Source organism: Mus caroli, unplaced genomic scaffold (genome assembly GCF_978045245.1).
Source record: "Mus caroli unplaced genomic scaffold, Mus_caroli_1 scaffold_6, whole genome shotgun sequence".
Lineage (NCBI taxonomy): Eukaryota > Metazoa > Chordata > Mammalia > Rodentia > Muridae > Mus > Mus caroli.
Window position 1 is genome coordinate 37209399 of NW_028227261.1, and position 27773 is coordinate 37237171.

Sequence of the window (27773 nt, forward strand, 5' to 3'; positions counted from 1 at the left end):
GACTCATTCTGTCAAATCTTTCTCTAATTCACCACTTTGTCGGCCCTTCAATTAGACAACATTGTTTGCGATTAAAGATGTGTACTAAAGGCAAGTCTGTATTCCAGCCAGATGGATCAAAAGTATGAACCAAAGGTATGTCTATATTCCATCCAGAGGAGTTAAAGGTGTGTAGCGTGTCTGCATTCCAGCCAGATCATATCTCTGGATGTGATCCCTTGTCAGAGCAGCCATCTTACTGGATATAAATTCCTCTACTGTCTTATCACAGAATTTGACACATGGATTCTATGGACTGATCTGGGTCTCATAAGAAGTCATGTGCTGAGGCTTTAAACCCTAATTGCACAGGATGATGGTAATTTGGATAAAATGCCATCCAAAGAGGTGGTTAAGTTAAAATGGATCCACTCACATAGACTCTAATTTAACCTGTTTGGCGTCTTAATTATATTTTTGTGTGTCCATGAGTGCCACAATGCATGTGTAGAGGTCAGAGGACAACTGGAAGTCAGTTCTCTCCTTTGATCATGTGGGTTCTGGGAATCAAATTCAGGTTGTCAGGCTCAGCAGCAAACTCTTTCCCACTGAGCTGCCCTAACTGCTATCTTTATAAGAAGATACTGGACAGACACAGAGACACCAGTGATGTGTACAACAATGGAGGACCCAATGAAGACTCAGCAAGAAGGTAGCCATCCATCATCCAGGAAGAGAGGTCTGAGAAGTCACCAAGTCTGGGGCTCCAGAGATGGCTTAGTCAGTAAAGTCTCATGTGCATGGGGACCTGAGCTCTGTAAGGGGAGGTTCTGATACTAAGGTCTAGTTCACTAACTGGTACTTGATTTGTCAATAAAGAAGTCCGGGAAGGTACAAGTGGGACTTCTGGATCCCAAGAGAAAAAAGAGACACCGGGAAGGAGAGAAGGGGCTTTTCTGCCATACTTTGGAGGAATGAGGATGTAGCAACCATGAAGGCCTGGGGAAAGCTAGGGCCTACAGCCTCCACTATGCAGGTGGAGGCAAAGATGTTTGGCAGGGGCTAATTGGAACAAGCCATTGCATTTAGGGCAGAAGGAGAGATGAAGATAATAAATTGGTAAGGGCACACATTTTTATCCAGGAGATATTTGCGCCCAGCAATTGTGCCTAGAAGGCAAGTTAAGATAACAAAGTGTGTCTTTTATCCCCAGATTCAAAAGGAAGCTTGGTTAAGGCTGGTTGTGATCGATCCCAGAGCTAAGCCAGGTGGAACAAAAGGAAGCAGAGGGCAGGGCTGGTAGCACAGCAGCTCCGGGACAAAGGCAGTAGTGGGATTGGGTTTTTTTTTTTGTTTTGTTTTGTTTTAAACTACACACAAGTTCAATACCCAGAAACCATGTAAAAAAGCTAGGCATGGTGGGCACACTTGCTCTCCCAGCACTGAGGGGGCAGCCATAGGCTCAGTGTCCAGCTAGGCTAACCTGCTTTGGTGAAACCCAGCCCTGTCAAAGATCCTGTTTTTTTAAAAAAAGCACAGTCAAAACCAAGGTGAATAGCTCCTGAAAAAGGACACCTGAGGTTGTCCTCTGGCATCCACCTGCAACCCAAGCATACGTGTGCACCCGAAGAGGCATAGGGCTGGGGGGAGGACAAGGGAGGGAGGGTGGAGAAGGACAGGGAAGAGAAGGTGGGGGAGCACAAGGAAGGATAGAATGAGAGGGGAGGGGGAAGGTGCGAACTTAGACTTTCAGTCTCCAGCAGTGTTGAGAAAATGAACATCTGTTGTTTGTACCACTCCATCTTATGGCCACCCAAGCAAACTAGTCCAGTGGGTGTTCAGTGAAACTGTGGGAATGACCCAGTGACTGGCACTGGGACTGGGAGCATCAAGACCAAGGCCCTGCCTTCACCATTATGGGCTATAGGACTCGCCTGTCGCCTCTGCAGCTGCTGCAGACCATGCTGCCTCTCTTCCTCTGAGTTGTAGAAGGGCATGGTGGTGCGCAGAGGAATTAGCAGCTGGCATATCTTCGCATGGATGCTGTTCCAGTCAGCCTTCTGATGCACAGGACCACTGACAACAAATCACACCGGGTTAGCTTGTCTTTGTCTCCTCCTAGCTCTAAATCCCAGAAAAGCCAGCCCAACCCAAACCTGGCAGGAGCCTAAAGCCTTTCTGAGATGGAAGTCTATTTTCTCTCACGTCTGTACCTGGATAAAAACTGCACTGTGGCCAGGAAGTGGTAGTGCACACCTTTAATTCCATACCTGGGGAGGCAGAGGCAGATGGATCTCTCGGAGTTCGAGGCCAACCTGATCTATAGAGCGAGTTCTAGGATAGACAGGGCTATACAGAAAAAAACCATCTAGAGAAAAAAAAAAAGACAACAAATGCTGGAGATATGTAGGGAAACATAAACCTTTATATGCTGCTGGTGGGGATGCAGTCTGGTGCACGGCTCCATGGTCACAAGCACTAGCTCTTACAAAGAACCTGGGGTTGATTCTCAGCACCCACATGATGACTTAGAACCATTCATTCATAAGTACAGTTTTAGGGGATCCCGTGCCCTCTCCTGAGCTCCGATGACACCAGGCACACATGTGGAACACAAACATACCTGGAGGTAAAACATTCTTACCATCAAATGAAATAACTAAGTATTTTAAAAGTTTAAAAATCAGTGCTGCAGTGTGGCCCAGCTATACCACCTCTGGCGCACACCTGAAGGACTGTAAGTCCACACACCCACAAAGATTTTTGTACATCTATGTTTGTTGCTGCATGATTTACAATAGCCAGGAAATGAATCCAGCCTAGATGCTCATTAACAGACAAATGAATAAAGGAGATGTAGTATGTCTGCATAGCAGAACTTGATTTAGCTGTAAAGAAAAATGAAATTATGACTTTCTAAGGAAAATGGATGGGACTGGAGATCATTATGTTAAATGGAACGAGCCAAACTTAGGAAGACAAATAGTGCTTTTTCTCATATCTGTAATGCATACTTAAATACACACACACACACATCATAAAAGTGGGACAGTATGAAAGAAGAGGAGGATTTCTAAAGGGAAGGAGGAACGACAGAGGGTGATGGACGTGTATATCATGAAGCAGAAGAAACTATTTGAGGTAGGGAAGGGGACCAGCAGGAAGGGAGGGAAAGGAGGGTGGAAGAGGGCAGTGGGTGATATGGAAAAGGACAAAGTAAAATGTGTGCATGTGTGTGTGTGCATGTGTGTATGTGTGTGTAATGTCACAAGAAAACCCTTCTTTTTGCATGCTAACCAAAAAAATTTATTTAAAACCAAACAAAACCTGTTGGGTTTGGGGGCGGGGCATGTGAAGGAATCTTTTCTATAGTCACCTGCTCAGGTATGTACGCTGTGCCTCATCTGTTAAGAACAACAAAGACAACCTTACTTTGTTCTAAGGTTGTCTGAGGACTGAAGTTGTTGGATTTGAGAATCTTTTTCTTGGGGAAGGGAAAGGAATTGTCCTATCATAAGGGTCTAAAAAAATACTTCATAGACATGTTTTTCTTTTTTTTTTGAGACAGGGTTTCTCTATATAGCCCTGGCTGTCCTGGAACTCACTCTGTAGACCAGGCTGGCCTCGAACTCAGAAATCCGCCTGCTGCTGGGATTAAAGGCGTGTACCACCATGCCTGGCTTTAGACGTGTTTTTCTATAGTCAGTCTCACGAAGAATACCACTAGCAATGTCTTCAGACTTGCTGGGGGATGGGGCAAGCATTCACAGACTGCACTGGGCATGCTTTCTAGTCGCTGTGACGTCGGAGATGCTCTTGAGTATAACTACTTGACTCTGAAAATAAAACAAAATCTGTTCGATCATGTTGAAGTTAAGAAGGTAGGAAAAAGTGAGAAGGTGTTTTAAGCCCCAAAGCCAGTGTCTTTAGTGTTCTAGAAAGGATAGTGACAATTTGGTGTAGACTTTTAAAAATACATGTGTTTTTGTTGGTTGTTTGACAAGGTGCCACTCTGTAGCCCAGATGAACTCACAATGTAGTTCAGGTTGGCCTTCAACTCATGGCAATCCTCCTGCCTCAGCTTCCATGGTATGAGGGTCTAATGTCTGCATCCTGCCCTGCTAACGCTTGTTTACATCTGTGTTTGCAGTCATCCTAATGGATTTGACAGAGTTTCTCTTGGTGGTTTCAATTTGTATTTCCCCAATGACTAACGAGCATTTTTTCCTGTGCTAATTAGTCATTTTTATATCTTCCTTGGGATGAAGGTTTATTTAAATCCTGTGTTCCTTTTTTTTAAATGACTGGATCTTTTTACTGTTTTTAGGAGTTCAAAATATATTCTGAATATAAGACATTTTTCAGATTATGATTTTCTCCCATCCTATGGTTTCTCCTTCCCTTCCTCTTCTTCTTTTCCTTTCTTCTAGGCAATATTTATTTATTTATTATTTTTGAGACAGGAGCTGGCCTGGAAATCACTATGTAGACCAGGCTGAACTTGAACTCATAGAGAACTGCTTGCCTCTGCCTACTAAGTGTTGGGATTAAAGGCAACAATTTTGATGAATGGAAGCTCTACATTACAGAACCCTAGTCAGAGGGAACACTTTCTAATAAATCATTCCTGATATTAAAACTGCTTCCCTTTATAATATCAAAAGATGTAACCCAAGAGCTCCTCCCAGACCTTCTGCTCTCCTGCTACCACCAGTAGTAGTGGGTCAGGATAGTGTGTGTGTGTGTGTATGTGTGTGTGTGTGTGTATGTGTGTATATGTGTGTGTATGTGTGTGTATGTGTGTGTATGTGTGTGTGTGTATGTGTGTATGTGTGTGTATGTGTGTGTGTGTATGTGTGTGTGTGTATATGTGTGTGTATGTGTGTGTGTATGTGTGTGTATGTGTGTGTGTGTGTATGTGTGTGTGTGTATGTGTGTATATGTGTGTGTATGTGTGTGTATGTGTGTGTATGTATGTATGTGTGTGTGTGTGTTGTGCTTCCTCTTGGTCCTTGGTACAAAAAGTTTCTAGCTCATGGGCCAGTCTCTTTGGTACCAGTATCTGCTGTGTTTTAATCTCTCAGTGATCATACACTTCATGGTGAAAAAGAAGTTGCCTCCATCAGTCAGGGACACAGTGACCTGGAAGGAATGTTCAGTCCTGAAGAGTACCAACCCATTCACAGGCTCACAGTTTCCAGTGCTGGTGGAAAATGGGGTAGGGTTGTGTCTAACAGTGGCGTTTTCCACAGAAGCAGTCCGGTACTCCTCGGCTCACTTCTTTTCCACAGCTCCCAGATGAGGGCCATGAGAGTGTGGTCGGTGCATTGTTTCTTCCATTCTTTATCGTGCTGTGGGAATCCCTGCTGACTGGGTTTCCAAACACTCGGTTTGTTTTTCTGGCTGGAACAAGTGCAGTTTCTGTGGCTTGGTGATGTATTTCTCTGTTATGTGAGCTTAGCCACGGTGACTCCATCTCACCTGCGCCAGCCCTGGAGGCCACCAGAGAGTTCCCAACACTGCCCTCATGTGGTCAGGCCTGACTACTCCCTCACTGTTCCTCCCACACTGCACTCACAGTCAGACGAGCTCATGTCCTGAGCACCGAGCACCGTGCTCACGTTCTCTGCAGCACTTTTTTTTTTTCCTAAAGATTTGCTGGATGTGGTGTTTGTTGTACCTTTAATCCCAGAGGTAGGAGGATACCTGAGTTTGAAGACAGGCTGGTCTACACACAGAGTTCCAGGACAGCAAGGGCTTGTCTTGGAAAACAAACAAGAAATTAAATTTTGACGATGTCTAACTCACTTAGTTTCACTTTGGTTCCTTTGATGTCAAATCTGAAACTACACGAATTTGCGATTAAGTTCCCTTCTAACTGTCCACAGTTTCATGGCTAACATCTATGTCTTTCGTATATGATTTTTTTTTTTTTTGAATGAGGTGGAAGGTAAGGATCCAAGTCCATCTTATTCCACGTGGATGTCTGCTTGACTCAGCACCATTTGTTAAAGGGCTATCTGTTCTCAGTAAACGCATACGGGCTATCATAGCTTCTCACTCCTGTACCGCCCTTAACGCAGTAGGTAGCACTGTAGGGGCTGGAGACGTGGCTATCAGGAGCACTGGGTTCAATTCCCAGCACCCACACGGCAGCTCACAACTAACTCCAGTTCCAGAGGATTCGTGACACCAGACATGAATGTGGCACACACACATCTATGCATGAAAGAAAAATACCCATATGCATAAAGGAAAATAAATCTTTAATAAATTAGTTTAGCACAGTAGTAAGTTTTGAAATTTCCTTATGAATTTTAGAGTCAGCCTGTCTAAGCTGGAATTTCAGATGGATTCAGTGGGACTGCTCTTCCAAAGGTCCTGAGTTCAAATCCTAGAAACCACATGGTGGCTCACAACCACCCGTTATGAGATCTGACTCCCTCTTCTAGTGTGTCTGAAGATAGCAACAATGTACTTATTAATAATAATAAATAAATCTTAAATAATAATAAGTATTTCAATGTCTTTAATTTCTTTCAACAATGTTTTGCTAGGCAGTCTGTGCTGCAGCTCTTAACTTATGGCTCCTCTGTGTGAACGTCCCACCACCCCTAGAAGGTTATAAAGGTCAGGCCTTTCTTCTGTCTGGGTTACTGGTCAGAGATACCTCTGGACTGTTTAAGGATTTGGTCCAAAGAAGAAGGCTGTCTTAAGGCCGCATCATACTTACATGTCTACATATCATATCATTTCTGTCTAGTGCTTTCTATTCCACCTCCGGACCCTCTCAGTATAGTAGGACTTATTTAAGGGAATTACACCGGTTTTCTTTTTGGACTGGCCACTGCTTCATCATCTTTTATGGTATTTCAGTGTGTAAGTCATGCACGCCCTTGACTAAGTTTTTCTCTAATATTTTATCCTGTTTTGAATAGGGGTGACCTTCTTAATTTCACTTTTGGATTGCTCATTGCTAGTTTATAGGAGTTTAACTACTCCTCCTTACTCTGCAGTATTGCTGTGTTCACTGCTTAGTTTTAATATAATTTTCTAAGTTCCTTATGCTTTCTATATTATAAGCCTGTTAGGATCCTCCAGGGGAAACCCATGTTTATTATAGGACTTGGTTCATGTGATACTGAGCACACAGAGTCACACGATGGGTGCTAGAGAGGTGGCTCAACAGTTAAGAACAGTTATCGCTCTTCCAGAAGATACAGTGTGGGTGGCTCACAGCCCCCTGTAACCCCATGTGCAGAGGGATCTGATTCCTTTGTACTCTGTGGACACCTGTTCTCATGTGCACGTAGCTCTATACACACACATACACACAAACACACACACACAATCGAAAAAATAAATCTTAAAGACTTGTAATGTTTCCTGTGTTGGAGAACCAGAAAAGCCAGAGCAGTAATTCAACTGAGACAGAAGACTGAGACTAGAGGTTAGGAAGGAAGGAGAGGATCTACTTGTTTTAAGTCGAGAGCCCAAAGGCCTCTGAACTAGCAAGCTTATCGCCAAGAGCAGAAGACAGATATCCCAGCACTTAAGAGAGCAAATTACCCCTGTGCCATGCTAGGTTTAGACCATCAGTGGAATGCAGGGTACCCACTCTCGGTGGTGAGAATGACCTTGACTCAGTCTCCCAGGCCAAATGCTCTTCTCTCCCACAAACACACCCCAAAACAAGGTTGTACCAACTATCCGACATCCCTTACTTCAGTCGGGCTGGCATACAGTCAGCCCTCACGATGAGGTCATAACATCTGTAAATGAGGTTGCGTTGCCTTTCACTTCATCGTCTTCTCTAACTGCGTTCTGACTAGAACCCCTGCCCCAATACTGAAGAGTGGTGGAAGCAGCAGTGTGGGCTCACGGGTCTCATCCATGGAGAAGCTCGCAGTCCTCCACAGTAAGTATGATGTTAATTCTCTGTTGCTCTGGACTTTTAAAAAAAAACTTTTTATTGATTCTTTGTGAGTTTCCCATCCTGCACCCCAGAGCCACTCATCTCCCTGTCCCCTCATATCCACTCTCTGCTCTTGCAGCATTCCCACAAAATACAGCATATACACAAACAACAAAAACAAAGCATAGAAAACATCTCGTGGAAGCTGTAGTATGTCACAGCGAATCCCACACTATATTCCTCTGTCCACACATCTTCACTTACAAATGTTCATTGCAATGAGTCATTGGTCTGGGTTCTGAGATCGAAGGCTTCTATGACACCATCAATACTGGATTCTCATCCAGACTCCTCCTGGTTATCCTTTTATTGTCCGGTGTCATGGATATCCTGCAGCTTTGGGACAGCAGGACTGGCCCTTTCATGAGTCCCAACCATTTGCAGATGATATAGATTTTGAGGTGAGCCAATTCAGAGCCCAGGATCTGAGCCTGGCTAATAGCTGAGCTGGCTCTCCCTTATCCAAACCACCAGGGCAAGCTCTCTGGCACTGCTCCAGCTATGCCACCCAACGCTGCCATAGGAAGGCGGCAGAATCAGCTCTTCTGCTCTCATGCCCTCAGGGTGGGTTCAACAGCACCCACACCTCCAGAGCCAGCTGCTTGGGCTGCCTAGTCAGAGTGCAGGCCCCAGTCTCCCAAGTGCTGCAGCCTGTGAGGGGCTGGGTCAGCTCTCCTGCTCCCACACCCGCAGGGCTGACTCAACTGTGCCTTCACAGGCTCTAGATTTGTGTGTGTGTGTCATTTTTATTTAGTAAGTAACAGGAATTCCTCTCACCCACCCCCAGCCAAGTTTAGTGTTGTTTATTATGATGCTAGATTTTACCCAATGTTTTTTCTGCATCAAGTGAGACTGTGTGTGTGTGTTTTATTCTGCTAGTATGGTGTTTTATATTGACCGATATATGTATATTCAACCTATCTTGAATTCCTAAAATAAATCCCAATTGCCTATGATGTCTAATCCTTCATATTTGCTGACAGGTTTGGTTTGCTAAAATTTTGAGAACTTTTGCATCTGTATTCATTGGGGATACTATTCTGTAATTTTGTGATATTTTATTTGGTTTTATTCCTGGCACAATATGGGTCTTATAGAATAAGTTATGAGTTATTTGTTCCTCTTTTTATTTTTTTATTTTTTTATTTTTGGTTTTTCGAGACAGGGTTTCTCTGTATAGCCCTGGCTGTCCTGGCACTCACTTTGTAGACCAGGCTGGCCTCGAACTCAGAAATCCACCTGCCTCTGCCTCCGGAGTGCTGGGATTAAAGGCGTGTGCCACCACGCCCGGCACTTTTTTTTTTTTGGTTGTTCCTCTTTTTAACAAATTAAAGAATCTGTGTTCATTTTCCTTTAAAGGTGAAAGAATACACCAGCCTGTGTTATCTGGCTTTGGTTTTCCATCACGTGTTATGGATCCAGTCAGACACTGCTTCTTATGTCTGTTTGGTTGCTTCTTGGGGATGTGTCTGTTTTTCATCTGGGTTATCTGATTTCTTGATATACAGGTGTTCAGAGTGTTCTCTTATAACTTCCCTTATTTCTGCAAGGCCGGCAATAATGGTATCAACTTCAGTTCTGATTTCAGTAATTTGCATCTTCTTTTTCTGGCCCCTCTAGGTAAAGGCCATCAGCTTTGTGATTTTTTTCAAGGAAGTGATGTTCACTTATCCTTTCTATAGTTCTTCCTACTCTCCATTTCATTCCCTCTGCTCCTTCTCCTCGCACGTCTGCTCTAACGCAGAGCCAGGCATGAATGGGTTAATGAATACATATTTTTTTTTGTTTGTTTGTTCTTTAGATGGAATACTAAGTTACTGATCTGAGGTCTTTTCTACGGTGTACATTAACAGCTGTAAATTCATAGGAACTACGAAATCAATGATACCCTATAAGTATGGGTATATGTTGTTGTTTCCTTTTCATTTATCTCAAAGCATTTTTCAGTCTCCCTTTGGCCCGTTGGATTTTAAAGAGTGTTATTTTTGACCTGATTGTAAACTTACCAAATTTCCTTCTGTTACCTGTTATGCTTTCATTGCACCATAACGGAACCTACCTTCTGTGATTTTATTCCTTCCATATTTATGACCTAACATTGCACTGGAGAAGATGCACATTCTGTTATTAGGGTGTTCTACAGACTTGGTTGGACCTAGTTAACTTACAGAGTTGCCCAAGTCTTACATTTCCTTAAGGACTCTCTGCCTAGTTGTTCTATTCACTACTGGAAGTGGGCTATTAAAGCTCCCCACTGCTGTTACTGCCCTGACCATTCCCCCCTTCCACCCTGTCAGTTCAGCTCTGTGTACTCTGAGGCTCTGGTTAAGAGTATACAACCATTGGCTTTTGCATTTCTACTGCTATGGAGACATTTTCATGTACACATGAGACATTTATGAACTCTAGTATACATTATACATATTTCAAAACAGGTAACTATAATCTAGGGGAAAGGTGGCCAGTGTGTTTCTGTTTTTCTTCCGGACAACAACTACTGTCTGTTTCGGGAGCTCCAAGGTCTCAGGTGCAATAACTCAAGCCTCTGGATGCAGCACAAAAGCAGCCATGGGAACTACATGGCTGCAGCCACCACTCTCTCTTCTTCCTCCTCCAGATAACAGGAACACAGCCAAGTATTTAATTTAAAAACTATACTGCTACCATAGAAGTGATAGAAAGCATTTTAAGGATTTTGTTGTTTTGTTTAATGGTGGGGGTATCTTAGAGAATTACTGAAAACAGATTAACAAAAACACTTCACTGGGATTCAGAAGCAGTCACATTCCACAGCAGAGGGACAGACAGGCTGAGCCACTGGGAACGGTGGAGAAGGGAATATATCCAACTTCCTGACCTTTGTTCCACTGACAGTAGCTGACAGAGCTTGCCTTTTTAAATAAACAGCTTTCTTCATGCATTTCTGGGAGCCATCGATATTGAGCTTCTCACCCAAACATTCACCTCAGGCCAGGAAATAAAGGAGGAACTGGGAGCAGAGTTAAGCACACTGTTTATGAGGCTGACATGTTTTATTCAAGCATCATCCAAGTTTGTTAACCTCCATCTGGATGCCCTTATGCAAGGCATCCATTCTACCACCCACTGAAGCTTCCCTTTCTTCTCCCTTCCTTCTTCCTTTCATTTCCTCCCCTCCCTTTCTCCCTCCTTCCCTTTCTTTCTGAAACAATTCACACTGTAGCCCAGGCTTGCCTTGAACTATTAGCCCAGGCCATCCCTAAATTTACAGTGATCTTCCTGCCTTTGCCTCCCACGTGCTAGAATTACAGGCATGAGCCACCACACCCAGTTTCCTACTGCTTATCATCAAATACCACTTGACATTTTCTCCCTGCTGGCCAGCGAAGGCCTTTAAGTTTGTATCACAAACATTCAATTAAAGGGAAAATATTGCAAATTACTGTTATCTATATGCTATGATCTACTGTACTATGAACCAAGAGCTCTCTGATATACTACTAATGTTTCTATATGTACTTTCATAAAATTATCCTTCTTAACATGTTTTATTCCAGGCCAGCAAGATTTCTTCCCAGCAAGCCTTATGATCTGGGCTCAAACCTGCATGCTGAAGCAGAGAACTGTAGAGGGAATCTTTTGTGCAATGTGTGAAATCTTCAATAAAAGGCTTTTGGCCTATGAGCTGAGGCAGGAAATAGGGAGGTAAAAGTTCTGATACAGATAAAGGATTTTTGGGATAGTCAGGAGCGAGATGGAGATTCACCCAGGAATGCTGATGGAGACAGAAGCATCAAACTGAAGAAGAGGTAACTTGCCATGTGGCACTCATAGGATGAATGAATGGGATTATTGGGATACATGATGGTTGGGGAACAAAGCCAAAGATAATTCAGTCTGAGTCGCTATTTCTGGGAACAAAAAGGTGGTAAAGCCTGGGCTACAGAGAACTCACTCCTGAAAGCTGTCCTTTGATCTGTGCTCGCTCTCTCTCTCTCTCTCACACACACACACAAACACACACACACACACCAACACAATTAAATAAATAAATGTCCTGTTTTTAAATGATCTATCACCTTGGAACATATTCACAATTCATAGTTTATACCATAAATATACAGAAGAAAATAAAAGAAATTCCACAAAAATGTCAGGCTGTTTTACTGAGCCCTGGGATGCTGAACTCCAGCCCATGCTCACTTGCCAAGACTGAGGACGGCTGTATCGCGTAGGACATGGAGGAAGGGCACCTGGAACAGTCTGAGAAGGGGAGGATCCTGTGATCTGACAAGGAGGCAGGGTCTGCCTTCCCCTGTCCCACACTGCTGCTGCCTGCCATCGTGACCCTCCCCTGTCCCACACTGCTGCTGCCTGCAGGAAGAAATGCATCTTACAAATATATATAGTTTATGCAGTATAAATGCAGGTTGTGAGTTATTCATGGAATCCATGTGTGGAAATCACTGGCTGGGACTCACGCGGCTTTCTTTCCCATTTAGGTTTCAGCCAAGGTCTTTCACTCTTTAACCAAACCACTGCTGTATGGCTGGAAAGGCCCACCCTTCTTCTGTGTCTTCACATAGAGGCCCGTACTGGCCTCTCAATACTCAAATCTTATTTCAAAGAAACCTTTTTTAGATACTGCCCCAGGCCCAAAACAGAGTCTAGGGCAGGGGATGTGATTTAGTTAGTAGTTTGTCTAGTATGCACCGTGCCTTGAGCTCTCTCTCTAGTACTACACAAACCAGGCATGGCAACACATACTTGTAACCCCAGCCCTTGAGGGGTGTGGGTACGATGTTCAAAAGTTCAATTCTTAGCTTACATAGTGAGTTTGAGACCAACTACATAAAACCCTGTCTTATAAAAAAGGATGGGGATGGTGTTACTGCGAATACATTTAAACCCCTCGCATCTTGAATTACTACCTCTCCTACATTCAAACTCCCTTAGCTGTGCACTGGCCAATTAGTTTTTCTTCTAGTCCTTAAGAACACAAGTCTTCCCTACTTAAGAACCCTATCTGTGCCTTTGTAGGGCAAGAACACCGGCTCTTTAGCTCCTTAACTTCAGACCAATCGTCTACTCTGAGAGAAGCTGTCTGCCCAATTTCTCCTCCCATTTCCTTTGACTTGCCATTTCTCCCTGAAACTATCATTTGTGTACTTCTCTGTCTTCAGAATTCTCCTTGAGCTTTTTTTTTTTTTTTTTTTTTTTTTGGCTTTTCGAGACAGGGTTTCTCTGTGTAGTCGTGGCTGTCCTGGAACTCACTCTGTAGCCCAGGCTGCCCTCGAACTCAGAAATCCTCCTGCCTCTGCCTCCCGAGTGCTGGGATTAAAGGCGTGCGCCACCACTCCCGGCCCTCCTTGAGCTTTGAGAGGAGAGATCTACAGAAATGGCCCCATTATGTTCAGCACCAGGAAGAGTTTGCAACACGGTAACAGTAGGAGCCCCGCAAAACATCAGGCAAAAAAACCCAGCAGAGCCGGAGAAGACGCAGAAGAAGCCACAGAAGTCTTAGACACGCGTCTTCAAGCCTGCTCTGGACTTGTGGGGTCCCTGGCAGGAAAGGCCACAAAGGACAGACGCACGAGGCCAGACCGGTGTTGGGAGACAGGGAGGGAGCAGAGGCACCAGGCACCATGTTCCAGGGCCTACCAGTAATAAGTGACTGTACAGGCCGTGCACATCCGCTCGGCCGGGGCTTCGCACACCTCACAGCAGAGCCGGCGCCCCTTGGGCACCGCCAGCGGGTAGATCACGTTCATGGTGCGGCCGGCGGCGTCGGTCTCCAGGACGGTTGCCTGGCTAGCATCCGCAAGGCTGAGGTGTCACGTGACAACCACGGGCCAGCCGGGACATCGGGATTTCAAGGGCAAGGGGGAGGGGCGGGACTGAATGGGACAATTGGGGAGGGGAGAGCACAAACTCTAAATCTCAAAGGTTAAATAGCCAGAACTTGACTGCGATGTAGCCCGAGCCTGGGAAGAGCTATACGGTGGCCGGTATAGGTCAAAAACAACCATTTCGTTTTCCAAACTAGGAAATCCACAGGAAGTTGAATTTTTCTGGATTTTCGAGATACGTTCTTCCTCTAGACGCTTCCCGACGGGCTTTCCCAGAACAGGCAAGCATTTCGAGCCTTGGTGAGATCAGGACCTACTGGCGGACATAGGAAAGGGAATGACCACAGTCACTATTTGCGGCTGCGCGCAGCCCAGGTATCCGGAAGGGGGCGTGGCGCCAGCGGCCCGGCGTGCCCGGGCGCCGTGGTTCTAGCGTGGGGTGACTACGGTGCAGATGGCGGAAATGGACCTGGTGGCTGAGTTGCCGCGTCCCGCGGGTGCTGCGCGCTGGGCCGAGGTTATGGCTCGCTTTGCGGCCAGGCTGGGCGAGCAGGGCCGGCGGGTGGTGCTAATCACATCTGGAGGCACCAAGGTCCCCCTGGAAGCGCGAGCCGTGCGCTTTCTGGACAACTTCAGTAGCGGGCGACGCGGAGCCGCGTCGGCGGAGGTCTTCCTGGCTGCCGGCTATGGAGTCCTGTTCTTGTACAGAGCGCGCTCGGCCTTCCCCTATGCCCACCGCTTCCCGCCCCAGACCTGGCTGTCAGCCCTTCGGCCTTCTGGCCCAGCCCAGTCGGGCAAGCTGAGTCTGGAGGCCGAAGAGAATGCGCTCCCGGGCTTTGCTGCAGCATTGCAGAGCTACCAAGAGGCAGCCGCTGCCGGCACCTTCCTGGCTGTAGAGTTTACCACTTTGGCGGATTACCTGCATCTGCTGCAGGCTGCTGCCCTGGCTCTCAGTCCATTAGGTGAATGTTCCAAGGAATCCAAAGGTTTTCCTGGCTGTAGAGCCATTCTCCCTAGCCTCTTTTCCCTCATGCTTGCTGCCTACCCCAGAGCCAAGGAACCCGAGTTGAAAAGAAAAGATCCCATGCCCTTCCCCGATTTCTTATACTCCGTTTATATTCACAGGCTCTTCTGCGATGTTTTACCTGGCCGCGGCAGTGTCAGATTTCTATATTCCTGTCTCCGAAATGCCTGAACACAAGATCCACTCATCTGGTGGCCCACTGCAGGTGATGGGCTCTTCTCTTCCAGAGATCTGACCCCCTCTAACCAATCTTGGGTTACTTTCCTCTTGATCTGGATGGCCTTTCTGCCTTCTGTATGAGCTAGGCACTGGGAATACAGAGATGAATAAGACACTGCCCTCAAGGATCTCACAGTCTAGCGAGGGCCTGGACACCAGCCATAATCACAGATCAGAATGATAAATGCTGTAGTGGAGGTATGTACAAAGTGCAGTCAGATCCCCGGGGGTGTCAGGGTGATGGAAATGACTCATCAAAAGATGGACAGAGGGCCTGATCAAGTGGGGAAGGTTATTCTAAGTGGAGTTACAAGTTGGAGTTTGCAACTGGGTAATGTTCTATGAACCAAAGTGCATTGGTAAGGCTGAAGAGGCATCTTGCCTCTTGGTATACAAAACCTTTGTATTCCTTAAGACCCCTGAACTTTATCCTGTGGAGCCTGGAGACACAAAGGTGGAAGGAAAGACAAGACGTTGTTTGGATACAGCAGCATCTTCCCTTTAATTGCAGCCCTCCAGCGACAGATGGGCTCTGTCATTTCAAGGCTACCCTGGTCTACCTCGAGAATTACAGGCCAGCCAGAGCTGCACAGTGAGAGAGTAAATACATCTCAAAGTAAATAAATAAAAGTAAAAAGTTTTGTTTGTACAGAATATCCTAGTATTTTGGAACTAGGAAGTAGAGGGATAAGTGGGGGTTATTGTCCTTTCAGGAAGAGGAAGGGGAGGATAGTGTCACCGCTGAAAATTGAAGGTGATTTGGTGTCTTGGAACATGAGGGAATCGTAGACATTTGTTGGCTGATATAAGTAGTGTTTATTGGTGAAACTGTCCGAGGGGCGCCTTGGGGATAGTTGAGTTACACATTTCAGAGTACCTACTGTGTGCCCAGTATTATTTCAGAGTACCTACTGTGTGCCCAGTGTTATTGTGGAAGAGAAGTACACTGGCAGTTGATGGCATTGCTTTCAGTCTGCAGGGGAATCCCTGATGCCCACAGGTGGTACATGCCAAGAAGAGAGATCAAGTGGGAGCTTGTGTGGGATTCCTGGCACACTTGCAGGCAGAACTCATACTCTTTAAAAATCCTGGGATCTCCAGTTTATATATATATATTTTTTTTCTTAAAAATATCCAGAATGAACCAGGCAGTGGTGGCGCAAGCCTTTAATCCCAGCACTTGGGAGGCAGAGGCAGGAGGATTTCTGAGTTTGGTCTACAGAGTGAGTTCCAGGACAGCCAGGGCTAAACAAGAGAAACCCTGTCTCAAAAAAAAAAAAAAAAAAAATCCAGAATGACTTAGTATTCCCCTTTGGTTGTATAAGGTTTAGGAAACAGGGCAGGGACTTTAATCAAGTGAAGACCAAGTCAGTCATGTCTTCAGTACTCTGTTGTGATTATTGTATTAATACATTTAGTTAACAAATGAAAAAAAAAAAAAACTCCAAGTACAAATCAAATCAGTAGCCACGCCCACCAGCACGACATTTTAGACTTGAGAGGTTTAAGACCCAATATATTAGAATCCTGCCAAAGTAACTGTTTTGTTTTTTTTTGGTTTTTCGAGACAGGGTTTCTCTGTGTAGCCATGGCTGTCCTGGAACCAGGCTGGCCTCGAACTCAGAAATCCGCCTGCCTCTGCCTCCCAAGTGCTGGGATTAAAGGTGTGCGCCATCACGCCCGGCTCAAAATAACATTTTTATGAACAGATTATAGTTATCTTCAGATTTGCTTTAAAAAAGTAAAAGAGATGAGTATGATTAAAATACAATCTATAAAATTCTCAGTGACTTAAAAATATTTAAATGAGTTAAAAGGAAGTTCCAGGCTTGGTGGCAGCTCACACCTCTAACCCCAGCCCTCTGGAGACTGGCGGGAAGATCAGCATTTGAAGCCAACCTGGCCCATATACCAAGCTCTAGGTTAGCCGGGGCTGCATAGTGAAACACTGTCTTTGAAAATCGTAAAATAAAGGGGAACGTTTGAGAAATTGTAATGAAAATGGCAGGCCGGGACTGGTTCAGAAAACATACTTTGCAGCAAAGTAGATGTTGGGCTCTGAATTCAGTGTTCAATGTGAACCTAAATGAATCTACAGAACCCAGTCTTTAGCATTTGGTATGCTGCAAGAAGTTTCTAAACTGTAAGAAAGCCCACCTAACCTTAGGCAAAGGTCGGTTCTTGGTTGCTTGGATCCCTGGTAGGGGCTGACCAGTGTTGACTTACTGAACCCGGTTTGCTTTTTCGGATACAGATAACAATGAAGATGGTGCCAAAGATGCTTTCTCCGCTGGTCAAAGACTGGGCTCCTAAAGCATTTATAGTTTCCTTCAAGCTGGAGACAGACCCGGACATCATAATCAGTCGGGCTCGGAATGCTTTGGAAGTTTACCAGCATCAAGTGGTGGTGGCCAACATCCTGGAGTCAATCAAGTCCTTTGTGATTATTGTAACCAAAGACTCGGAGACAGAGTTACTGCTGTCCGAGGAGGAGGTGGCAAAAGGCTTGGTGATAGAAGAGAAGATAGTAGACGACCTTCGGTCTCGACACACAGCTTTTATATGTGACAAAAACTGAAGGAAATGCTCCTCTAGGATCAAACACCAGAGCTCTTACCACTGCTAGGAACTAAGATGAATCCTTTGTGAAGGATTAACACAGTGAAGAAATAGTAAACACGGTGTGCAGGCAAGCGCCTGCTGGGATTTCAGTTCTGTGAGTGAAACACTGGACACTCTCCTTGATCTGGAACATGAACTAGAGTTCACAGAGACGACTGTGGGATTGCGTGGTCTGCAGAGCAGACAGGACTGGAGCTGCTGTATGTTGGCCTACTGTAAGGTCATGGGTGCATGAATGGTCATGCTCTGAAGAAGTATTTATCAAGTGCCTACCATGTGCCAGGGCCTTTGTGAGCTGTGAGGGTCTGAAAGATGAATGAGCACGTCCCATTTGGGAACTGGATGTACAAAAATTTATGTGCAATAAAGTATGTGCCCACAAAGGGACACTTGGAAAGGGTGGGTTTCGGGTTTTTTGTTATTGTTTTTTTTTTTTTCTTTTACAATTTAGTTATTTTATGTGTTTGAGTGCTTCTGCTTGCATGTATGTTTATACACCATGGGTATACAGTACCTTTGGAGGCTAGAAGAAGGAATCAGTGAACTGAATTTGTTCTGGAGGCTCTGGAACTTGTGAGCCTCCACGTAGGTTCTGGGAATCAAACCTTGGTCTTTTAAGAAGAAAGACGTTTTTACTAAAGCAGGAATAATGCAGATAAGGTAGAGCACAGACCTCCCTACATCTGCTTTTTGCCTCTTGGCCTAGATTTATTCCATATTTAGGTAATACTTTTCAAATATTTTAAGGCTGTTCTTCGGATAGATAACTAGCCTTCCTCTTGGACCCTGGCAGGAGTTAAATGATTGCTTCTGCCCTGAGGGAACTGTTACCCTGTGATAAAGTGTGGGGTTTAGATAGCCAGCTGGGCATTCTACTAGTTTCATGAATGAGGCCCTTGACTTAATCTTAGTTTATGTATCTACAGTGTAGGGATAAAAATAGAGCATTGGTCTCATGTCTGGCACTTTACACTCAGTACGCTGGTGCAATTACCATTTTTCTCAGAACCAGGCCAAAACATTTGATCACTGAGTCCCTGAGAAACTCACTATCCGGTTTTAGAGTACAAGTGGATACCTAGTGCAGAAAAATCTCCAGTAAGTGAGACATAGGGTAGTCCTAAATACAGTTGTGTGTGTGTGTGCGTGCGTGCGTGCGTGTGTGTGTGTGTGTGTGTGTGTGTGTATGTATGTGTGTCTGGGGGATGCTGTTATTATGTAGAAGTCAGTGCTCTACATAAATTTCAGTTAGGGACTAATGGTGAAATTCAGTGGTTGAGCACTTGGCTAGCATGTGCAGGCCTTGGGTATGACCTAGAGCAATGTCAAAACCTGGCTTACAGTACAACTGGCCATGGAGTTGGAAGGGCACCCTGATAGTACAGAGAGTTTCAGTTATGACATAGACAGAAGTGGCAAGAGAAATAGAAACAATGAAGTTTGGAATTGTGGCCTCCAGCACAAGACGATTTATTGCTGCAGCCAGGAGTGAAACCATCTCTTGGAGCACACAGTTGACATGAACTTTAGATCTAGTTGGCAAAACTTCCAGAAAACAACAGGCTTCGCCACTGGGACAGTGCTGTAAAAGATGACTTTCTACAGCCACAGCCTTGGGTGCTGACTCATCTGCTCGAACTAGGTGATCTTCATGATAATATTCATGTGAGCCCACTTCAGATCATTTTATTAAAGCCCCAAACAATCTCTCACTTGTTTTATGGACTCACCAGACACTTCTTCCTTCGGTTTATTGTCTGTTCTGAGAGCTTAAAAACAGTATTTACCCAGGTAGAAGTTCCAGGTGTGTGTGTGTGTGTGTGTGTGTTAGCAGGAGGGAATACTTGCAAAGGGAAACAAGGCATTTGATCCAGATCGGAGGACCAAGGAACCTTACCTAAGGAGGTGATACTGAAACTGATCAGTGGGAGTGGGTCGAAATGGAGGTGAGCATTTTAGATCAGAGAGGGGGAAACACTTTCAAGGCCAAGGAAGAAAACAGAAAATAGGGGACACTGCTCAGGTGATGGTCCCCACATGATCCAGAAGGAAGGGCTGGCAGCTAGAATAAGATCAAGAAATGTAGGTGGCGTTTTAGATACCAGAAAAGCAGAAGCCTCCAGAAATCCAGCTTTGACACGCACCTGGAGTCTCGAAAAAAGAACATGTGAAGATTTAAGTTGAGCCTATGCTAAACTGTATCACTAAAAGTGCTTTGGGGCTGGAAGAAGACACGGCTACTGAACCAAGACTCATTCCCAGCACCCACGAGGCTCCCAATGCTGTAACTCTAGTTCCAGGAGATCTGGTGTCCTCTTTTGGCCTCCTTGGGCTCTAGCTGTGATGTCCATTAACTTATCAACGTAAACCTACATGCACATAAATCTTTTTTTTTATTACATATTTTCCTCAATTACATTTCCAATGCTATCCCAAAAGTCCCCCATACCGCCCCCCAGCACATAAATCTTTAAAAAAAAAAAAAAAAACAAATATTTATCTTGCATTCTATAAGAAGCCAATCAGAATTGTCAATGCTTCGTTAGGCTTTCTAAAGGGTTCCAGCCTTCATGGTAATTCTGGTCAAGCTTGATTTGAACAATCTGAAGTGGGCTCTCATGAATATTATCATGAAGATCACCTAGTTCGAGCAGATGAGTCAGCACCCAAGGCTGTGGCTGTAGAAAGTCATCTTTTACAGCACTGTCCCAGTGGCGAAGCCTGTTGTTTTCTGGAAGTTTTGCCAACTAGATCTAAAGTTCATGTCAACTGTGTGCTCCAAGAGATGTGGTAATTCATGTCACAATAATTACCGGAGTCCAGAAGTGTGGAAATTTACCTTAGGTACTCCAGGTGTGATGACAAATTCTGGCCCTAAATTGTGAACTGACATGCACAGTATCTTGCCTCTTTTCTATTTTCTATTCTCCTCCTCCTCCTCCTCCTCCTCCTCCTCCTGCTTCTTCTTCTTCTCTCTCTCTCTCTTTTTTCTTTTTCTTTTTCTTTTTCTTTTTCTCTTTCTTTTTTTAAAGGCAAGGTTCCATTCTATAGTCTAGGCGGCACCGACTGGAATCTACTGTCTAACACTAGCTGGTTCCAAACTCAATTCTACCTCACTCTCATATGCGTGGACTCTCACATCCAAGTTTTGAAGTCACCTACAGAAAAACAAATATAAGGAGATAGGTTGGACTTGGAGGGAAACAATTGGAGAATTAGAACCCTATGTTTACTCTCAGCCTGTGAATTATATAGACGCTGTACACTGTTGTTATGGTTACTGCGGTCTCTGGAGCCAATGGGGTAGTCTGTAGTTCCTCGAGGCCAATGGTGTGCGCTGTAACAACAGTCTTCACAGGAAGAACGGCCCCGGGGCACCCAAAGCGTGCGCGATCTCCATGGTTCCCGCCCGGTCGCGCCTGCGCGTCCCCCGCTGAGTGCGGTTGCCATGACAGCGGCTGGGCGGCCTCAGCTGAGAGTCCCCTGCTCCTTCTGCGCGCTCGCAGGAAAATCCCACCTCAGCCCCGGGACGGACCTGCTCTTCCCGTGGTGCACATTCCAGATCTCTTCTGCTCGCCGGTGAGCTCCTTCGCGTGGTGCTGGCCGGCTTCAGCGTGCCCGGCCCGGTAACGGTTGGCTCAGGAGAAGTGTGCTCTTGACCGTCCCCGAAGGTCCCAGCTACAAAGGCCCCAGAGACACCGTCGTGCCCTGCGCGCGGGCCGAGCGAAAGGACTGTGGGACTAGCTTCGTCACGCGCAACCTTGCATCCGGATGAAGCTCTGCAGGCCTTTGGGGATACCAGCATCCGAGATCATCAAGTCAGTTGCCTTCTGCCTTTCAGCCTTCAACTCCATCTACTTCTCTCACCATCTGAGCACCGGTTCCTTTATCCTGTTTACCCCACAACCATCTCACCCTTCCCCGTCCACGCTGTGCATTGTTGAATGTCTTCATTCTGTCACCTGTAGACCACCTCCTTCCGCTTCCCTACAGCAAGGCTTTGCATGGCTGCACATTTCTCATCCTCCAGCCCAGCAAGCAGTCCCTGTAAAGAGTTTCCATTTCTCTGCACTCTTGCAAATTCTGTGTCTTGGGTGAACTTGAGATGGGTGAAGTAAATGATGCAAATGCATGCACGAGACGGTTGCAAACCTATTGTATTTCGAAAATAGAAAAGAATTAAAAGAAAAGAATCAGTTTTGGACTTCTTGACAGCCGTATACACATATGCCATATGTGAAAGTTTAAGTTCTGTTCCTTGTTAGGTACTATGTTAGACACAAATTTAAGCAATATGTTCGTACTTGTACAAATGTCGTTCAAAAATGACCGCAGAGCAGAATTTTGACTTTTAGGCCAAAGTACATCGAACACCCGGGGATTGTGCGATTTGCCAGACTGGAGATACTTGAAACTGTTCCTGTGTCTCCCCCCCCCCCCCTTTCAGTTTCTAAATTAGGAAACACTTTTGGTGAAGGGAATCAATCAAGAGCAACTTATCATATTTTTGGCAAAGGAGCAAGCTCAGTGGCCTTTAAAAAAAAAGTATATTCTATTTAGGAATTGGAACAACCTGTGAATCGTATTCTTGGGTTTAAGGTTATACGTGTTTGGATTCTATTTCTATAGCAGGAAGGATACTTAGGGTGAAAAGTCACATGGGGGCTGTTCCAGTTTTGTGGCCTCATATTTGTTTGTTCCTTAGCATCACTTATAGACCACATGACCCAAAGCAAGTCCCTTCCTCAGAGCCAGAAAATGACCCCTACCCCCCGCTGTTGAAGTTAGAGGGCAGAAATGCTATTTGTCCCCTTTCCACCTACAGTTCATTATTACATTGGCACTTCAGCTTACCACCTCACCCGTTAGATGTGAGGAGCTTGGGCGGCTTAAAACCATGTTCACACCTGCTAAGATGTTAAATGACCATTTCTTCAGTATCTATTTCAGAGAGAAGGCTCTGTTATATGGGGCAGTCTTAGGTACACTTTAAATATCAGAGAATTTATAACTCAAACAGTGTGTTTTATTTTGTTGTATTAGATTTTTAGAATTTCCCAAACACCAAGACTGAGTTCACCGGGGAGAAATTTTGTTCTGAAATGCTCTAACACCATCCCAGGCAGAGGAACCTGGGTGTGCAGAGTCAAGAAATTAATTGCCGACAGCATAATGAAAGCATTGGTTGAATGATTTAAGAGCTGTCTTAGTCAGGGTTTCTATTCCTGGACAAAACATCATGACCAAGAAGCAAGTTGGGGAGGAAAGGGTTTATTCAGCTTGCACTTTCACATTGCTGTTCATTACTGAAGGAAGTCAGAACTGGAACTCAAGCAGGTCAGGAAGCAGGAGCTAATGCAGAGGCCAGGGAGGGATGTTTCTTTCTCTTTCTTTCTTTCTTTCTTTCTTTCTTTCTTTCTTTCTTTCTTTCTTTCTTTCTTTCTGTTTTGTTTTTTTGTTTTGTTTTTCGAGACAGGGTTTCTCTCTATCGCTTGGCTGTGCTGGAACTCACTCTGTAGACCAGGCTGGCCTCGAACTCAGAAATCCACCTGCCTCTGCCTCCCAACTGCTGGGATTAAAGGCGTGCACCACCATGCCCAGCTCAGCCTGCTCTCTTATAGAACCCAAGATTACCAGCCCAGGGATGGCACCACCCACAAGGGGACCTCCCCCCTTGATCACTAATTGAGAAAAAATCTTACAGCTGGATCTCATGGAGGCATTTCCCCAACCTAAGCTCCTTTCCCTGTGATAACTCCAGCCTGTGTCAAGTTGACACACAAAACCAGCCAGTACAAAAGCCTAAGACTAATGATGATCAGATGAACTGAGAGAGGCAGGCAGGAACCAGGCTGTGGAGAATTTCGGGTGCCAAGCAAAGGGATTTGAACTCTGTCTGGAATCGATGCAAACATTAAGCAGCAAGTGATCTGCATTTGGAATGAGCCTTCTGGGGGCTTTACAGAGCACAGGCTGGGTAGGTGCCAGCTGGCAGCAGCTGCTGCTCCAGTGGCCAGTGCTGCTGCGCTCTTCGCTCTTCAGAGTATATCAAGAGTATAACAAGAAGTATCAAGAGTATAACAGAGTATATCAAGAGTATAACAAGAAGCCAGCAAGCAAGGGGGAGAAGATCAGGAAGTGAGGAAAGAGCAGCTGCAGGTCTGGGGACAGACTGTGTGGTGGTAAGATGACTGGGGAGGAGTCAGGGAAGACCCCCCCCCCCGCCAGGCTGTGTCACTATATTATTTGTTGGTGACTATAACTGTGGAATCCAGAAGGTACTTTGTGAGGGAAATGGTGCATGAATCCAGCCAAGTTGTTTCGTTGACTGTCCACGTGGAGGAGGGTGGGCCCAAGTTGTTGAGACCTGACTAATGAACCAAAGGTCTCAAAAGATTGAATCAAGAGAGACAAAGCATTGGCCTATTCCAAAATGCTGTGTAGGCTTAGAGCTTGGAGACTTGTGAGCCTCGCTGATGAAAGATTGTGCTGCCAAGAGGAGGGACATATTCACAGAGAAACCCAGACAGAAGTGCATCAGGAAGCCAGATGTGGTGGCGAACACCTGCCATGTTAGAACAGGAGGAAGAGGCCTGCAGAGCTCTGTGAATTTAAGACCACCCTGGTCTGCAGAGGGAGCTCCATGCTAGTTCGTTCTCTCTCTCTCTCTCTCTCTCTCTCTCTCTCTCCCAAGACAGGGTTTCTCTGTGTAGCCCTGGCTGACCTGGAACTCACTCTGTAGACCAGACTGGCCTCGAACTCAGAAATCTGCCTGCCTTTGCCTCCCAAATGCTGGGATTAAAGGCATACGCCACCACGCCCTGGCTTCTTCTCCCTTCTAAGGGCTAGAGTTACAGGTGTGCACCTCGACACCTGCTGACCTCACATCTTAACCTTTCAATGACATTCTTGAGGCAGTAAGGGATTAACTGGCTGGGAGTGACAGGAAGCTTAAATAACAAAGGCTTCAGTGGGTGGGGAGTATAGCTCCATAATAGAATTCACATGTATAAAGGCTCAGGGGAAAACACTTGGTCTAAAAGAGAAGACCTGCAGTAGATGGCTCAGCACGTGTGATCTGCAGAACCCACAAAAAACGGGGTGCTGTGGCTGGCAGTAGTACGGTGAGATGGGAGGTAGAGGCAGGAGAGTGGCCCAGAAGCGCACAGACTCACTAGTCTAGGGAATGCCGAGCTGTGAGAAAGAGAGACAGGGTGGAAGGGGAGAACTGATGAAGGTGTCCTCTGAATACCTCACATGTGTGTGAAGTCCATGTGCCTGTGCACAAGCACACATGCATTTAAAAATTAAAAACACAGTTGCATTTTGGAACTGGAAGAGGTCCAGCTTTCTTCTTTTGGCTTATTTTTGTCAGTGGTTTCCATTTGATAGCATCAGATTGGCTACTCGGGTTTCAGCTAATTCCAGCCAGTAGAAATATGAAGAGGCAAGGAAGAGGAATTCCTGAAAGTAGTGCAGAAAGCCACTTGTCCCCTGTTTGTGAGAACATGGTCAAGGGAATATGCCTAGCACCAATGAAGGCAGCTTTTTGATTGTTACAGGTAATATCTTAGGTAATACCTTATTTCTGAGGAAGAAGGACAAGTCCAGGTTATAATTAAAGGAACCTGAGTCTCCACTACACATCTGTGTTTGTTCCCACTTTGGTGTTGCTCCAACAGCCAGACAGTGATGCAGCCATCTATGGAACCAAGGTGTAGCAGCTGTGCCGAGTTGTTACCACAGGAGAGGAGGGCAGAGAGTCAAAGTGGGTTCATGGGAATGATAACATTTAAAAATCCATTAAAAAAAAAAAGGAGGAGGATCCCGGAAAGAACGCTGAATAAGACAGGCTAGACAAGAGTGTAGGCAGGACAGAGTGACTTCACAGTGCAGCTAAAGAAAGCTTTCATGGAAAAATAGGTGAGAATAGAAGTCACCTGTAAGAACAGGAAACCATCCAGTTGGATGTGACATTTTCATATTCTCATTAATTGCTAGTCTGAGTACATTGACCAAAACAGAATGGTGTGTGTGAGAGACATGCTGTCCAAGAGGACAACAGCTGGGAAGGACTAGGCTAAACCGCTAGAAGGGGGTTATTTTCTTGTTTTATCACTGGGTTATACTTCCGAGCCTATATCCTTATTTTTGCTATCATGGCTGTCTTGAACTTGGCCAAATATCAGTAGAGAGGAAGATTATGTGCATATGGAAAAGAAAACGAAGAACTAGAGAATAGGACGTAGATGACAGGTAAAGGGACTGACCTTGGCCAAGAGGATGAATGTCCTGATCAGCACTCAGGAGGCAGAGGCAGGTGGATTTCTGAGTTCGAGGTCAGCCTGGTCTACAAAGTGAGTTCCAGGACAGCCAGGGCTATACAGAGAAACCCTGTCTCAGAAAAAAAAAAAAAATTCTAGGGCTGACTTCTCTCAATGTCGGACTGTGACCTGGAAATGTAGCCAAGTTAACCCTTTCCTCCTTGAAGTTGCTTTTGGTCCAAGTGTTTTGTCACAACAGAAAAGAAACCAGGACAGTGATCATCTTTTCCACTGAGGAAGGAGAGATACGGATATCTAAAGATGAAGGATCATGTCTGGGGGGTGGGAAGAAAAGAAGATGGGCTTAGTTTTCCTAGTATGGAGAAGGAGTTTATCTGTCAGAAGTAAGAGTCAAGATTTCCAGTAGACGCCAGCAACGCATAGAGTGACCTAGAAGATGGAGACCATGAATTAATTTGTAGCAGCTTTACTCCTTGTGCTTGTTTGACGTCTCTCTTCCAGCACTCAGCAACCTAAAGTAGATAAAGATTAGTGAAACTTTCTCAGGACTGGTATTTTCAGGAAGATAATTGGGAATATTGGTGAGGTTTAATAAATATAAGAAATTGGGGCCTTTCTTCATTGCTGATGGGAAAATAAGATGATGCCATTATAGTAGATGATTGCTATAGAATTATATATGTAGCCATTCTGTTCCTAGGTAATAAAGCCTGAAGAGCAGTAAGCAGGGACTTATAACGATGCTCACACACCAATGTCCATAGCAGCATCTTTCACAATAGCGCAAAGATAGGAGCTACTCAATATCCATCAGCAGATGACTGCATAGGCTTACTATGTGCAGGACGTGGAGTATTGGTGGGGGGAGGGGGAGCTGAGGTGGGGATGGCTAGAAGCTGAGTGCAATGAGAAAGTTGTCTGTGATTCTCACAGTGGGCACTTTGACTCCTCAGAAACTAGAGGACAAAGAGAGGCCCTTGCCACGGGCTGGGGAATGGCAAGTATTATTGTACTGTAGTGCAGATTTTCTGTTGGGGATACTTGTAATGTTTTGAAGATGAAATAGAACATTCTGTACACGGATGGTGGTGATGGATGACATATGTTGTGAATACATTTTTGTTTGTTTGTTTGTTTGTTTGTTTGTTTGTTTGTTTTTTTCAAGACAGGGTTTCTCTCTGTGTAGCCCTAGCTGTCCTGGAACTTACTTTGTCGTCCAGGCTGGCCTCGAATTCAGAAATCCACCTGCCTCTGCCTCCCAAGTGCTAGGATTAAAGGCGTGTGCCACCACGCCTGACTTTGTGAATACATTTAATACCCATAATTTCACGTTCATGAAAATGGCTAAAATGTAAGTTTAGGTTTACACATAGTTCAACACAATTTTATAAGATGAGGCAAGGAAGATAGAAGATGGTAATCAGAGAGCCCGGGAGCTCACACTCTCCTCTTCCTCCTCCTCCTCCTCTTCCTCCTCCACCTCTGTGGACTCACTCCCCGTTTCCCAGAAGCCAAGCATCCAATGATATTTTCAGCATCCTTCACCCCTTCCCGCCCTCAGCCTTGGGTTCTCTCACTCCATTACAACAATGTGGAGACCATGCTAAACTCATGCCGGCCACTCACAAGCTCAGCACTTTGTAACTAATGCTTTAAAACTGCTGTATTTGCTTCCAGTCTTGGCTGCCTGGTTTTCACACAGTTGTAATGGTGCCTTTGCATTCTGTTTTACTTTACCTTTTTTTCATTCATGTTATTGGTGTGTGTGTGTGTGTGCACGCGCGCGCGCAAGTTTTAGAAGTAGATTCTCTTCTGTCACCCTGGATTCTGGGATTGAACAC

General features: G+C 45.2%; 3 protein-coding genes across 9 annotated transcripts in view; 2 read left to right on the top strand and 1 right to left on the bottom strand.

Annotated features, from left to right (window-relative positions):
- Positions 1-13843, bottom strand: part of Zmynd12 (zinc finger MYND-type containing 12) — a 32529-nt gene extending 18686 nt beyond the window's left edge. For both annotated transcript variants that reach the window (XM_021161358.3, XM_085839018.1), the window contains exons 1-2: positions 13595-13843; positions 1914-2055 (exon numbers count right to left, since the gene is read on the bottom strand). In XM_021161358.3, coding sequence (XP_021017017.1) covers positions 1914-2055; positions 13595-13704 — 252 coding nt within the window. In that variant the 5' untranslated portion in view covers positions 13705-13843. The remainder of the gene's footprint in view (positions 1-1913; positions 2056-13594) is intronic.
- A 61-nt stretch (positions 13844-13904) lies between these two features.
- Ppcs (phosphopantothenoylcysteine synthetase) lies at positions 13905-18044 on the top strand. 4 transcript variants are annotated; one of them, XM_029476694.1, is made up of 3 exons: positions 13905-14063; positions 14908-15011; positions 17280-18044. In XM_029476694.1, exons 2-3 carry the CDS (start codon positions 14919-14921, stop codon positions 17601-17603), a joined length of 417 nt encoding a protein of 138 aa, XP_029332554.1. In that variant the 5' UTR covers positions 13905-14063; positions 14908-14918; the 3' UTR covers positions 17604-18044. The 4 variants fall into 4 exon arrangements, with proteins under 4 accessions (XP_029332554.1, XP_029332555.1, XP_021017015.1 ...); XM_029476695.2 differs by lacking the exon at positions 13905-14063 and adding an exon at positions 14073-14157; XM_021161356.3 differs by lacking the exon at positions 13905-14063 and adding an exon at positions 14177-14744.
- Positions 18045-20638: 2594 nt separating this feature from the next.
- Ccdc30 (coiled-coil domain containing 30) overlaps positions 20639-27773 on the top strand; it is an 87148-nt gene continuing 80013 nt past the window's right edge. For 2 of the 3 annotated variants that reach the window (XM_021159854.2, XM_085839021.1), the window contains exon 1: positions 20639-21465. The gene's annotated coding sequence lies outside the window, so the exon portion shown is untranslated. The remainder of the gene's footprint in view (positions 21466-27773) is intronic. The other variant, XM_085839020.1, reaches the window with a different exon arrangement.